The sequence below is a fragment of the Stomoxys calcitrans genome, chromosome 5 (genome assembly GCF_963082655.1).
Source record: "Stomoxys calcitrans chromosome 5, idStoCalc2.1, whole genome shotgun sequence".
NCBI lineage: Eukaryota > Metazoa > Arthropoda > Insecta > Diptera > Muscidae > Stomoxys > Stomoxys calcitrans.
The window spans coordinates 104,779,641-104,795,700 of record NC_081556.1 but is presented as its reverse complement, the minus strand read 5'-3'; the positions used below and the strand labels follow the sequence as shown (position 1 = coordinate 104,795,700).

Sequence of the window (16,060 nt, the reverse complement as noted above, 5' to 3'; positions counted from 1 at the left end):
TTATGACTTTTAATAAATGTTTTAAGTTTGGTTCAAATCGGTCCAAAACTGCCATATAAACCGATCTTGGATCTTGACTTCTTAAGCCAATAGAGGGCCCAATTCTTGTCCGATTACTCTGAAATTTAGTATGAAGTGTTCTGTAATGACTTCCAACAACTGCGATAAATATGGTTCAAATTGTTCCATAACCTGATATAGCTGCCATATAAACCGATCTGGGATCTTGACCTTTTAAGCCTCTAGAGGGCGCAATTCTTACCCGATTTCGCTGAAATTTTGTACTACGGCTTCTCCCACGACCTTCAACATACGTGTCCAATATGGTCTTAATCGATCTTTAGCCTGGTACAACTCGCATATATACCGATATCCAGATTATGCTTCTTGAGCCCCTAATAGGCGCATCCGAATGGACTGAAATATTGCCCAATGACTTCTGCTATGGTCTTCAACATTCAATTCACTTATGATCCGAATAGGACTATAACTTGATATATCGCCAATAGTATAACAATTCTTATCCATTATTCTTTGTTTGCCTAAAAAGAGATGCCGCGCAAAGAACTCGACAAATGCGATCCATGGTGGAGCGTATATAAGATTCGCCCCGGCCGAACTTAGCAAGCCCTTACTTGTTGTTGTCTATAGGCAGATTTAGTTCGAAGATGAGCTATATGGGACTTTATCTTGATATAGCTCCCCTATATATCGATCTGGAGATTGAGACTCTTAAGGCCATTCAAGTCACATATATTACCCGCTGAAATTCGACGTAGTTGTGTTACGTCCCTCGATATTCGTATGGATATAGCTGTCATACATACCGATAAAAAGCGCATTTACTATCCGATTTCGACGAATTTTTGGTACACCGAACTGTGTTAGGCGCTTCGACGTCCGTGCTAAGTAAAGTTCAGATCGGATATATTTGAATACGTCTGTCATATAACTCAATTTCCCGTTTTACGATCCTAAAGAGTGAATTGTGTTAGACCATTCATTTTCCGTGCCAGTTTGGTCCAAATGAGCCCCTGTTTCGAAATATGTGCTAGAAGTCTATAAATAGTGAATTTTGCACTGGATTTTGGACAAAATGTGGTTAATGTGTATATCCGAGGTGATGGGTATTCAAAGTTTGGACCGGGTGAATAAAGGCGTTTTTAATTGTTATACCTATCACCAATGGAGAGGGTTTACTAGTCTAGGCAGTTCGTTTGAAGCACTCCTCCACTCATACGTAGCGAGTACGATCAGAATCAGTTTAGGTTATGTTAGGTTGAAAATAGAGTGCAGATATTTATCCGCCCCATGCCACTATGGACATACACCTAAGCCAATAATCGGCTTGTTTTGTGCTCTAAAAACTAAAAAGTAACCTCGAAAAAGAAAATTTTAAATCAAGAATTCCGTGCTAATAACAAAATCGTTAATTGTTTTCCACCCCAGTCCCATAAGTTGGTTCATGATTGGTAACGTGCCCCCACCTAGGTACCGGTGTCTGTTAGCCGCGAAAGCCGGGCAATGACATAGGAAATGCTCCAACGGCAATCGCACTGCGTTGACCCGAAAGGCTTCGGGATAATAAAGTTTATCGATGGCAGTTCTCTGGCTTTCACTGCCAAATCGTCTGCCCTTTCATTATAGAGAATAGTCTGCAGTGCCCTAGTGGGTGTAGTTCCCTTTTCTCCGCCTATTCCAAGACAACATGTTCTCTGAACTCGTTGTATTTTCCTAGCGTCGCACTTTTTCTATATCGCAGACCACGAAACTGCTGAGGCGTATGTAAGTATTGGTCAAATAACGCTCCTGTAGAGCCAGTGGCCTATCCTTGGATTCAGGGCCCTTTTCGAGCCTACGTCTACATAGTGTCCAACATCTGTGAGCCTCTTCAGTACGCTCCTGAATGTAACACTTCCAATTTAGTGTCCTATCCAAGATCACTCTTAAGTATTTGACCTTGTCAGATATCGAAATCGTTTATTGAGGAAATATGGTGCGTCAAATTGACCCACCTTCGTCTTCCTCATGAAAAGGCATGAAAAGCCATATAAAACGATTTCCTGAATTGACTTCTTGACCCTTAGGAGCCTAAATTTCCGCCTTGTTTTTTTGAAACTTGACGCAAGGACGTCAAAATCTGTACCGAATATGATCCCAATCGGTCCATAAACTAATATAGACCCTATATTAGGTATGGTTAGGTTCTAGTTCCATTCGGTTCTATCAGGAAATGTGTTATCCACACTACCTGGAACATCGGGCATTGTATCAAAGATACCACAGTGTCTGTAGCCGCCACATAACCTAAAAGAAAGCTCTACAGCAGTGGTCGCAGCAATTTGTCTAGCCACAATATCCAGAAGCGTAAAGTAGATATTCCAGATAAATCGGATATTGATTGCCGTTTCTATGGCCTCAGGAAGTCATATCAAATTATCGGTTTTTAGAAGGGCCTATATGAGTATATGAAGTGACACACTCAGAGAAGAAGAATTTGTAGACGGACATGACCTGATCGACTAAGGATGTGAAGATTGGCAATATACTTTATCCGGTCTAAGATCAGGATGTAAAGATTGTCAACAATATACTTTATCGGGTCTCAGATTAATTTTCCGAGATGTTATAAACGGAATTACGAAATTGGTTTCACCCCATTCTATAGGGAGGGTACAAAAAGTTCGAAGTATTCATTCGTAAAAATAGCTGAATAGTTTAGCATGTCCGTGTACGACGCTGAACAACTGGGATAGAATCCTAGGAAGAATATCATAAAAAATTTTCCCCTGACTAATGGTGTCGAACTTCCTATATGGCTTTTTGCGCCTCATCTATCGCGACTAACAAACTGCTCTTTGTCATTTAGAAAAACATCTTTTTGACTATTTCATAAAAATGTTCCTAATTATAAAACGTTCCAAACGTTTCCTGATCATAAACTCCACCACTCACACTCGGTCCTACCGACCGATAGGGCCATCTCCCATTACGTAGAAATACGTACACCTCATAGTCCGAACTATGGAGGATTAGGTTAATACTGGCTACAGAAATTTCACATACACATTCTGCCATCAACATACACATTCTGTCATTAAGCCAAAACTTTAATTTGACAACACTCATTGATATGTTAAAAGTCTCCATGCCGTTCCATTAAGGTATGCTTGTGGACAAAATTACATATATTTACTTCCATCATCTTGTATTCACCCACATTATATATAGATATTTTTCTTAAAGTGATACCTCATTTTTTCCTGGAAGAGATTTTTAAATAACTTAATTTGGTTAGATTATGTCTTTCATTTTATTAAATGTATAGGAGCATATGTTTTGGATTTTATATTTAGAATGTTTATACTCTTAAGTTGTATATTTTTAAATTTCCTGCAAGGGAACCAAGAACGTAATAATTTTTGGTTTTTTGGCTCCCTAAAAGTATGCTTTAATTTTCTTGCTTAACCATTTCCTTTATGCTGGGTTCAAAAGGACTTCTTTTTTTTCCTTTCTTACAAGCAATAAATTGTCCATTAAAAAATATGCCAAGTATTTGTTGTAGATATTTCAAACATTATAAACCAAATATTGCTTCTCTCTAGAAAAAGGGCTCGTTACCTTTTCAAAATATGTTTTTGGTATTTTTGTAATGAATTTTAACCTTTAATCTGTTGTTAGTAATCAATTTATGTGTATGATGTATTCTTAGGCTTCTGTTTTTTTTTTTTTTGCCTTTGACTGCTCTTTCATGCATACATATGTCCCAAATCGATTTGTTCACCAGAAAGAAAAGCACCCTCATTTCTTATTCTTTATGGGATCATCTTCTCGTGTTTTCTCCTTAGGCAGTTTTTGCAGTTTTTCTTTGGGTTTGGCCAAGAATAAAGGCAAGAGTACATTGAAGGGGATAAAAAGCCACAAGAAATCTTACACAACGAAATATTCCTCTTAAAAAGTCCAAAGGTATAGAGTCAACGGCAAAGTTTATTAACATTTCAAATGATATTTCTAAGCGCAAAGAACGACGGCAAAGTACAAAGAAAAAACGTAAAAGAAGAAGAAGAAATAAAACTTACTCAGACTTTGGTTAGTGAAATGATGGTTGTTTCATTGCGGTTGCGGCTTGGTTGTTGTTATGCCTTTTGAATGCTTTTTGCCAAACGAACTGCAGCAGCAGCACCATCAGCAAAGAAAAGCCCGGTTGACAGGCAGTCTGTCAGCTAGGCAGGCAGGCAGGCCGGCCGACAGACAGACAGATAGGTAAAGAAAAAAAAAGGATTATTTATCTTGCAAAGAATGGCAAAAAAGAAAACAAAACAGCAGCTTCAAACTATGGGTGTTCTTAAATATGCTTGCGAAAAGCTTACGGTTATTCACACCTTTAAAGTTGTTTTAATTTTTGAAAGTTTTTTTTTCTCAAAATTTCCTCTAGTTTGCTAGATTTTTGTTTCGTTGTGGTTGAGGTTGGGGGTGCTTTAAGGACAATTGTTTAAAGTTTGGAATACTGCCACATACACTGAGAGAATTGAATGGAAATTTCTCTGAAAATAAAATTTCAATAAAAATTTCTCTAAAGAAAAAATGTCAATGAAAATTTCTCAAAAAATGCGCATGCAACATTGTGGAACAGTGAAACGGTCGGTAGGACGGCGAAAATCCTATGAGGGGATCCAGATCGTGAGAAGACGAGAAGGAAAGGAAGTCAGTAAAGCTATTGGTATCATAACGGGACACATAGGAATACGAGCATACGAATATGTAAAATCGTTGCGGCAAGTGATACCGTGTATAGGGTATGCGGGGAAAATGATGAGACATTGGAGCATTTCGTTTGTCATTGTCCGACTTTCTTAGGTGGAGACACAATACCAGACATGAACCAACTTAAGGTGGTGGTATTGACAACAATTAAGGATTTTGTACGTAGCACGGAATTCCTAACTTAAAATTGTCATTTTAGAGGTTACTTTATAGTTTTTAGAGCGCACAACAAGCCGATTACTGGCTTAGATGTGTGTCCATAGTGGCATGGGGCGGATTAATATCTGTACCCTCTTTTCAACGTAACCTAACCTAACTACATAACACATTCTATGGGAAGTGGAATCTGTGGGTATGCCTCTAGCGACATGTAAGCTAAGTCTTCAGGATTAGGGCCGAGCCGAAGGGCAACGTATGATAGATGGTCACAAAGTGAAGGCTGCGAGCATTCCAGTATTATGTGGCCTAGTCTAGGCTAGAAGAGGTCTACCGCTTTGCCATCGCAGGCTAGAACAGACGTCTCAGTCATTGTGTCCGTCATGACAGGTCGCTTTCTGAAAGGAAAACATGCTGACAGACTGTAGGTGGCTAGCAACGACTTTTGCCGATACTGTGAGGACGTCGAGGAAGAAGTGACTATAGAACATCTGCTGTTTGTATGTCCCGCTCTGGCAGTCAGAAGGAGTTCCAATTTAGGCTTTCATTTCTTATAGAACTTGTCTGTGAACATTCGCAAGTTTTTGGGCTTCATAAAGCGATCTGGATGGTTCAACAGTGAAATTTTCTCTAAAGACAAAATTTCCATGAAATTTTTTCTAAAGACAAAATTTCCATGAAATTTTCTCTCAAGACAAAATTTCCATGAAATTTTCTCTAAAGACAAAATTTCCATGAAATTTTCTCTAAAGACAAAATTTCCATGAAATTTTCTCTAAAGACAAAATTTCCATGAAATTTTCTCTAAAGACAAAATTTCCATGAAATTTTCTCTAAAGACAAAATTTCCATGAAATTTTCTCCAAGGACAAAATTTTCATGAAATTTTCTCTAAAGACAAAATTTCCATGACATTTTCTCTAAAGACAAAATTTCCATAAAATTTTTTCTAAAGACAAATTTCCATGAAAATTTTTCTAAAGACAAAATTTCCATGAAATTTTCTCTAAAGACAAAATTTCCATGAAAATTTTTCTGAAGATAAAATTTCCATGAAATTTTCTCTAAAGACAAAATTTCCATGAAAATTTTTCTGAAGACAAAATTTTGGTGAAATTTTCTCTAAAGACAAAATCGCTAAAAATTATCTCCAAATACAAAATGTCCCTGAAATTTCCTCAAAAGCAAAATTTCCGACTGGCCTGAAATTGGGTCAGGGAACCGAGACAATATAAAATGATCTCTAGTTTTTATTCCTTAGCTTCTAGAGGAAGCAATTATTATTCGATTTGTCTAAAATTTTGTATGATGACTTCTTATAAGACCTCTCTAAACCAAGTTTGGTCACAATCGACCTAAAACATCATATGCACCTTTCTCACGATGTTATTTTATGAGTCGCTGGGGGCGCAATTATTATCCTATTTGGTTGAAATTTTTCTATGACCTCCAATGTCTAAAATTTTGTTAACTTTTATCCATGCAACGTTTTTGCCAGTGTAGTTCTATGAGTCTTAGCTCAACTTTAGGTATATTTACTTTTTTTAATTTTCTGTAATTAGCATACCACCCCCCTTTCTTGGCTTCATAGTGCATATTATATAGAGAATGTATAAAAACTCCGCCACACTTACTAAGCTGCACTGCATTATGTCTTTAGTTTGCCATTGTCAGTAAAAAGAAGTAAAAAAAAAAACAATTTTTTTTTATATCAAAAACTCCTTTTTGGAGTTTGCATTCAAGTCTTTGGCATGTCTGGCATGATGCTTTTGGCATGGTTGGCTGAAAGGCTGCTGCTGCACAACGAACAAACAAATGTACACAATATTTATGCACGCTCACACAAATATAGTGCGGCTTGTCTACATTTTGTATTTTTTTTTTTTTTTTTTTTGTGGCAAAATTTACTTTACTACGATTTGTTGTCATGAATGACAGAATTTTACATACACCCGTAACATGGTGCCACAAGCCACTATCTACCATCATTCAGACACCATGTACGTGCAATCAACACAAAAACCCGCAGCAGCAATAGGCAAAAACAGAAGCAGGACTCGTAGTATGTTTGGCGTTGAGGTTCAAGCGATTGTTTTTTTCTTTTGCATTTGTGTTGTGGGCTCTTTTCGGGCCTCTGTGTGCAGCACCGGGCCAGCCGTTAAAGGATTGAATTGAATGAATAATACAAAGTAACTTTGGCATTCATGTTGGATGGTGTAAAAATTGTAAAGATAAACTATGCTATCCTGCCATGTTTGTTGTGCTAAACTTTGATGGTGTTTTTTTTTGCCTTTTTACTATGGTTCTACAAAGAAAACGAACCGAGGAACCTTAAGCTAAGAGCATAATTTTAAATGTTGCTGCCATCACCATCATTGTCTTCGAAGAATGTTTATATTTTGATAAAATGCCAAATAGACCTACCACCAATGCTTTGATAGAAACTCCGTAATATTTTTTGGCAGGCATTTCTGGTATAATGCGGTTTCTCACACAGCCACAGGCTCTTTGTCGAAAACCTCAATTCTTGCACACTCATGTTAACTACAAACCAAAATGTGATAAACTAAGCCTGAAATTATGCTTTGAATTGTTAACCATAGTGCATTCCCTGTAGTAGGCTAAAAATATTAAAAATTCATGTTGCATATCTTAAGCTCCCCATAAAGTATGCTGCAAAACTATAAATAAGTATTAAGATTAAAACTGATAAATTCATAATCAACAAGTAGGCAAGAGAATAGCTAACACTAATCACATGAATAATTTTTACAATTACCAAACTGCACGAAAAAAAATTAGAAAACAAAAAAACATAAAATATAACCAGTGAGGAAGGGCAAAAGTCGGGCGGTGCCGACTGTATAATACCCTATAAGTACAATATGGGAGTTATATCCAATTCTGAACCAATTTTAATGGCCCTCAGCGGATATTTTCAGAGGGGTTGTTGATGCCCATCCCCAGCAAATATATTCAAACTGTAACAACATTATTGCAAATTACCTAAAATCGGACGAACATGTTTATGAGATCTATATCCAAATCCGAATCGATTTCGAGCAAACTTCCCAGATATTCTGGTAGTTGTTGAGGAAAGCGTAGTGCAAAATTTTTACAAGGTTGGTCAATAAATGCGCTTGCAGTGGCTCTAGAAGTGAAAATCGGGCGATGCACTTATAAGACAGCTATATCGAAATCTGACCCGATTTCTTTGAAATTCACCAGTAATGTCAATAGTCATAAGAAAATTCTTCCTGTCAAATCTCGAGAGGATCGGTTGACAAATAAGCACTTTATTGCCATATTTCTCAAAATCGGACCAACATGTGGGAGCTATATCTAAATCTGAACCGATTTCGAGCAAGCTTCTCAGATATTGTGGTAGTCGTTGAGGAAAGCGTTGTGCAAAATTTTGGCAATATTGGTCAATAAATGCACTTGCAGTGGCTCTCGGAGTACAAAACGGGCAATATACATATATGAAAGCTATATCTAAATCTAACCCGGTTTTCTTTAAATTAACCAGTAATGTCAAGAGTTATAAGGAAATCCTTCCTGCCAAATTTTGAGGGAATCGGTTCACAAATAACCATTTTATTGCATTATTAGCTTCTTCTACTTTATATGGAACAAAAGTGTTCTTGGAATATTTATTTTCGACAATTAAAGAGCTTTTAGTGAAATACCATGCTACGAAAATAGTATATCGCTTGGGGAAAAGGTGATGCCCTAAATACATGGTCCTACATTTGGATATCAAATTCGTGTTCTACTCCCAAATACCTTTATTTGAGCCCCATATTGAGATGATGAGTAAAAAATTGCTGTTTGTCGGGTATTTTGGGAAAGGGGTAGACCCCCAGAAATTTGGTCCTGAAAGTGGGTATCAATTCTTGCTCTACCCCCCAATACCTTTTATTTAAGCTCCACATTGCCATGGTCGGTAAATATGAACGATTTGGGGGAGTTTTGGGTGATCCCCCAAATACAAAGCCCGGAAAATATATCAGCAACGTGCTCTATTCTTATATATCTATATACCATTTTGTTTAAACCCCATATTGCCATTGGCCTCAAAATTGAATATCAAATTCGTTTTCTAATCTCATTTAAACTCCTTATTGCAAAAGTCAGCAATTATGTCCGGTTTACGGTATTGACCCTAAATACTATAAATACTAAGTTCCACTCTCTTTAAGACCCAAATTGTCAAATAGGACGTATTTTGGGGTTGTTATAGTGGTGGGACGGCCCCTAGACAGTTGGTCTCTAATGTTGATATCAGATATGTGGTCTACTCCCAAATACCTTTTATTTAAGCCCCATATTCCCATGGTCAGTAAATAAGTCTGGTTTGGGGGATGTTTTGTGGAAGTGGTGGAACCGCAGAAACGTGGTCCCACATTTGTATATTATATCGTATTCTACTCGCGAATACTTTTCGTTTGAGTCCCATATTGCCATGATCGGTAAATATGTCCGATTTAGGGGTGTTTTCGGGGTTAGGGTGGTCCCCCTAACACTTGGTCCGACAATTGGATATCAGATACGTTTTCTTATCCTAAATACCTTTCATTTGAGTCCCATATTGTCGTGATTGGTCTAAATATATGTTTGGTAGGTTTTGGGGTTGGACAGCCCCCTAGGTATCCCATCCGAAATTTGGATACCAAATTTTTATTTTTAGGGTATTATATGAGAGCACACAAAATTTCGCTTAAATCGCACCACCCATCTCCGAGATCTGGCGTTTCTGAAAATTAGGGTTATGTTGTCATTACCTGGGTTCTCGATGCTGACCCCCAGGCCTACTCTGTTCCCCAGCTTTGATCCATCTGTATAACATGATCTTTCAGATGTTAATAGAAGGATTCCATCAATCCAAGATTGTGTCGCTGGCAGTTGTGCCTCGTACTCAATTAGTCGAAACAGATGTCAGTCCCCCTGGCTTCTCAATGTAGACACCTAGACCGACCCTTTCCTCTTGCTTTGATACATCCGTGTAACATGATTTTCCTTATGGCAATACTAGACTTCCGTCAGTCCAAAACTGTGCCGCTGGCAGCAATGCCTCCCACTTGACCTCAAGTGTCGTCTCAAGTGTCTGATCGGAAACCTCTTTCCTTGCAGGTTTCCTATCGTCGCCTCGATTATACCGCGATGGTATGAGCTGCTCCCATCCTCAATCCAATGGTTCGTCAATGGTTAGTCTCGAGTGCCCTAGTGGGAGGGTCTTCATCGCTCCGCCTATTTCCTATCGGCCCTTCAATATTGTCTCCCATCATCTTACGTCTCATAGCTGTATGTTAATGGCTCGGCTATCTAGAATAGTCTCCAGTGCCCTAGTGGTCGTGGTCCTCATCGCTTCGCCTATGCCAAGACAACATGTTCTCTGAACTATACAGCAAGTTCAGAGTAGCACTTTTTCTCCATATCAGTCCACCAAACTACTGAGGCGTACATAGTGCCCAAAATCTGTGAGCCTTCTCAGTACGCTCCTGAATATGACACTTCCAATTCATTTCCTGTCCAAAATCACTCCTAAGTATTTGACCTTGTCAGATGTCGAAATCGTTGAGGAAACATGGTGCGTTAAATTGGCCCACCTTTGTCTTCCTCATGAATAGGCATATTTCTGTGTTTTCTGGGTTAACATTGAGACCCTTGGGTCTAGCCCTGTAATTTGCCATATGCTAGACCCTTTCGGCCCTTCTGCACAGCTGGATCGGATCCTTACCCCTAAGAAGTATTATAACTTGTCCTGCATAGCAGACGGATTTAAATCCCTCATTCGGCATCCGTAATGGGTTATTTATGATGATCATCCAAAGGACTGGCGATAAAGTGGAGGGTCATGGCTTGCCCTGTACCACTTTCTCCCTTGTATTTATGTCATGGGACCTACAATTTATCCACCTGGTCCTTAGCATATGGTTTATCCAGTCTCTAAGGACCAGGTCAACCCGGTATTGGTCTAAGGATTGTCAACGCATACCGCCAATGTGTACGTCTTGGCCTCAAAGGATTCTTCTATTTTATGCACAACCTCGGGCATGGCAGTCTCCACCAACCTTCCTTTGACATAGGCATGCTGTTTTTATTTGAGCAGATCGCTGGAAGTACTACTCTTTGTCATGGTATTCAAAATACGCTCCATGGTTTTGACTAGAAAGGACGTAAGGCTTAAATGTCTTTAGGTCTTTGGTGTCGCATAACTTGGCTTACTGGGCGTGGGTATAAACACCACCCTTGCCTCCTGCCAGGCTTTCGGAGTATATGCATGTCCTAGGTACGATGTTAATATAATGGCCAGATGAGGAGGCAGATAGTCTGCTTCCTTTTGTATTAACACCGAAAATATTCCATCGGGTGCAGGTGACTTAAATGGTTTGAAGCTCTTCAAGGCTTTCTTGACTATAAAGTCCGTTATGGTAAACCTTCGATCAACCTCATTATTCCAAAATTCCGGAGTATCCTTGAGTCCGGTCGTATCCTGTGGAAAATGTGTTTTCATAAAAGTTTTGTCTTTTTAGAAAATTTCTTAAAGGTTTTGACTTTAGCAGAAATTTCTTAGAAATTTTTATAGGGCAAAATATTTTCAAACAATGCACACGACTGCGTTGGTACCAATACCGACTGACCATTATTCATTGAAAAAAACAGAAACTTAGTCTTTTAGGCGTTTGCCTTCCTACGCTCTGCCAAAATAAGTAGACCTATACCCATCAGTTTAGTTTTTTTATTATAAAATCCATCGACTTCAACAATATACTGAAACGTTTTCCAGAAATCTCACTTCTAAGAATTTTGGAGAAAAATTTTTGATTTAATTTTTTGAGCAATAAAAAATAACCGACTTTCCACCAGCGAATTTTCTTCCAACATATGACCTCATATGACGGAAAAAATTCGTCCACTTTACGCCAATTCAAATCACTTAAGGATACCTGATTCCTAACCCGAGCTACAATTTTTCTAAGACAGCTCTAGTCTTGGGTATTTTTCCATCCATTCGTCGTTAATGGGACAATGGCAAAGTGTTTCGTTAGCCGCAAACGATTATTCGTTTACCGGACCAATAACTATTCTCTGGTGTCTCTTCTATTAGAGGGGACGGATGAGTATTTGGACCTTTAGGTTACCCAACGGCCAACTTGAGAAGAACCCACATTTAAAAACCTTACATAAGGACTAAAATTCAACCTCAAACAATGCAAAGTGTGTTTACCGATTTTGTCTTTAGAGAAAATTTCCCGATTTCTCTTAATAGAATATTTCCTGGAAATTTTATCATTAGAGACAATTTGATTGGCAATTTGCCTTTAGAGAAAATTTCATTTAGGTATGGATTTTAAAGAAAAATAAATTGAGAAAATTATTTTTATACCCTCCACCATAACATGGGGGGTATACTAATATCGTCATTCTGTTTGTAACTACTCGAAATATTCGTCTGAGACCCCATAAAGTATATATATTCTTGATCGTCGCGACATTTTATGTCGATCTAGCCATGTCCGTCCGTCTGTCCGTCCGTCCGTCTGTCCGTCCGTCCGTCTGTCCGTCCGTCCGTCTGTCTGTCGAAAGCACGCTAACTTCCGAAGGAGTAAAGCTAGCCGCTTGAAATTTTGCACAAATACTTCTTATTAGTGTAGTTCGGTTGGTATTGTAAATGGGCCATATCGGTCCATGTTTTGATATAGCTGCCATATAAACCGATCTTGGGTCTTGACTTCTTGAGCCTCTAGAGGGCGCAATTCTTATCCGATTGAGATGAAATTTTGCACGACGTGTTTTGTTATGATATCCAACAACTGTGCCAAGCATGGTTCAAATCGGTTCATAACCTGATATAGCTGCCATATAAACCGATCTTGGCTCTTGACTTCTTGAGCCTCTAGAGTGCGCAATTCTTATCCGATTAAAATGAAATTTTGCACGACGTGTTTCGTTATTATATCCAACAATTGTGCCAAGTATGGTTCAAATCGGTCTATAACCTGATATAGCTGCCATATAAACCGATCTGGGGTCTTGACTTCTTGAGCCTTTAGAGTGCGGAATTCCTATCCGATTGGAATGAAATTTTGCACGACGTGTTTTGTTATGATATCCAACAACTGTGCCAAGTATGGTTCAAATCGGTCCATAACCTTATATAGCTGTCATATAAACCGATCTTGGGTCTTGACTTCTTGAGCCTCTAGATTCTTATCCAATTTGAATGAATTTTGGCACGTAGTATTTTGTTATGATATTCAACAACTGTGCCAAATATGACTCAAATCGGTTCATAACCTGATATAGCTGTCATATAAACAGATCCGGGGACTTGACTTCTTGAGTTTCTAAAGGGCGCAATTCCTATCCGATTTGGCTGAAATTTCGCAAGACGTTTTTTATTGTTACTTTCAACAAATATATCAAAAAAAGTACAAGTCGGTTGATAACCTGATTTAGCTGCCATATAAACCGATCTGTGATCTTGACTTCTTGAGCCTCTACAGGTCGAAATTATTATCCGATTTGCCTGAAACGTACGACGGATTCTCTCATGACCATTAACATACGTGTTTATTATGGTCTGAATCGGTCTATAGCCCGATACAGCTCCCATATAAATCGATCTCTCTATTTTACTTCTTGAGCCCCCAAATGGCGCAATTCTTATTCGAATTGGCTGACATTTTACACAGGTCTCCAACATAAATATAATTTAATTGTGGTCCAAACCGGACCATATCCTAATATCGCTCTAATAGCAGAGCAAATCTTTTCTTTTATCCTTTTTTTTTTTGCCTAAGAAGAGATGCCGGGAAAAGAACTCGACAAATGCGATCCATGGTGGAGGGTATATAAGATTCGGCCCGGCCGAACTTAGCACGCTTTTACTTGTTTTTTATTTGTATTCTTTTTTGTGCCACTTTTTCTCTAAGATTTTTATCTCATACCCATTTAGCTGGATACTCACGTTAATTGTTTTATTTTATGGCATTACTATCAATGGCATAGCATCTACGCAATATCCCCATGTTATGACCTCAATTTCAGGACTTCTTCTTTTTTGGGCCCACGTTTCATGTGCGTGCGCGTGTTTGTTACCCAAGGAGAGTATAACATTACTTTGTTCATGTAATTTTGCAACTTTTCTAAAAATCCACAAAAGAAAATATTTGAACAACCAATTAGTTAACACAAAATTTAATTTTGAGCACACCTTGTCCTTTCGAAATGTTGCCTGTTGTTGTTTTGTTTTAGCTGCCCCCCCAAAAGTTAATACAAATATTTATCAAACAATGCCTGCGACTATTGCTTCTGCGGATGATGGTTATATTAAGGCTCAAGGAAAAAATTATTGGAACTGTTCTTTAGGCCTGCGGTTGTGGTTGTCTGTCAAAATGTCAATACCACTTAAAAATATAAATTGAAATTTTAAAATAAACATAAGCAAAGCAGATGAAAAAGATACTGAAACCTGTATGGCTTTTGATAAGAAGTTTCATAAAATAAATTAACGCTATTAAAACGAGGAAACATAACAAAGCGTTTATAGAAAATATATAGTTTGTCAGGTGTGTGAGGATATAAGAATCACCATAACCCATACAGTGGTACAGTGATTGAAAAACTAAATTCATTGGTTTATATAACCAACACCGAAGGATGGTGGTCATTCATGTCATTCCGTTGGCAACACATCGAAATCTCCATTTCCGACCCCATTAGGTATATATATTCTTGATCTTTGTAAAAATCTAGGACGATCTAGCCATGTCCGTCCATCCGTCTGTCTGTTGAAATCACTCTACAGTCTTTTACAATAGAGATATTGGCCTGAAACTTCGCACAGATTCTTTTTATACCTACCACCGTAGGATAAGGGGTATATTCATTTAGTCATTCCGTTTGCAACACATCGAAATATCTATTTCCGACCCTACAAAGTATATATATTTCAGATCGTCGCAAAATTCTAAGTCGGTTTAACGAAGTCCGTGTGTCTGTCCGTCCGTCTGTTGTAACCACTCTACAGGCTTCAAAAATTGAGATATTGAGCTGAAATTCGGCACAGATACGTATTTTTGATGCACGCTGGTTGATGCGCTGAACGGGCCAAATCGGACCATATTTGGATATAGCTGCTATATAGACCGATTTTCCGATAAAGGGTCTAATGCCCATAAATGCTTTATTTTTCCGATCCGATTTCGCTGAAATTTTAAGCAGTGAGTAGTCTTAGGCCTCCCCGCATCTGAGCCAAATATGGTGCATATCGGACAATATTTAGATATAGCTGTCATATAGACCGATTTGCCGATTAAGGGTCTGAAGCCCATAAAAGCTTTATTTATTACCCGATTTCGATGAAATTTGAAACAGTCCGTAGCATAAGGCCTCCCAACATCTGACCGAAGTATAGTTCAGATCGGACTTTATTTAGGTATAGCTGCCATATAGACCGATCTTCAGATAAAAGGTCTAAAGCTCATAAAAGTTTTATTTTTCAACCGATTTCGCTGAAATTCGAAACGTTGAGTAGTTTTACGTCTCCTAACATAGGACCCAAATATGGTTCAGATCGGAATATATTTAGATATAGCTGCCATATAGACCGATCTGCCGATATAGGGTCTGAAGCCCATAAAAGCTTTATTTTTTAAGTTCGGCCGGGCCGAAGGCGGCCCGATGTCGCCGAAATTTGGGATAGTGAGTTTTGTTAGGCTCCTCGACATAGTTTTGCAGTTTGGCTCAGATCGGTTCAGATTTGGATATAGCTGCCTTATAGAACGATATCTGGATTTAAGGTTTTGGGCCCATAAAAGGCGCATTTATTGTCCGATGTCGCCGAAACTTGGGACAGTGAGTTGTGTTAGGCCCCTCGAAATCTTTATGCAATTTGGCCCAAATCGGTCCACATTGGAATATTGGTGCCATGTAGACCAATCTCTCGATTTAAAGTTTTGGGCCCATAAAAGACGCTTTGTTGTCCGATTTTGCCATGATTTAGGACAGTGAGTTGTGTTAGGTCCTTCGACATAGTTTTTCAATTTAGCCCTAATAGGTCCAGATTTGGATATAGCTGCCATATAGACCGATCTCTCGATTTAAAGCCTTGAGCCTATAAAGGCGCATTTAT

General features: G+C 38.4%; 1 protein-coding gene across 1 annotated transcript in view; it reads left to right on the top strand.

The window, feature by feature from the left end:
* Nucleotides 1-6,879: 6,879 nt before the first annotated feature.
* LOC106083483 (syndecan) overlaps nt 6,880-16,060 on the top strand; it is a 170,401-nt gene continuing 161,220 nt past the window's right edge. The window contains exon 1 of the mRNA XM_059369895.1: nt 6,880-6,982. Within this exon, the coding sequence (XP_059225878.1) occupies nt 6,880-6,982 (103 nt within the window). The remainder of the gene's footprint in view (nt 6,983-16,060) is intronic.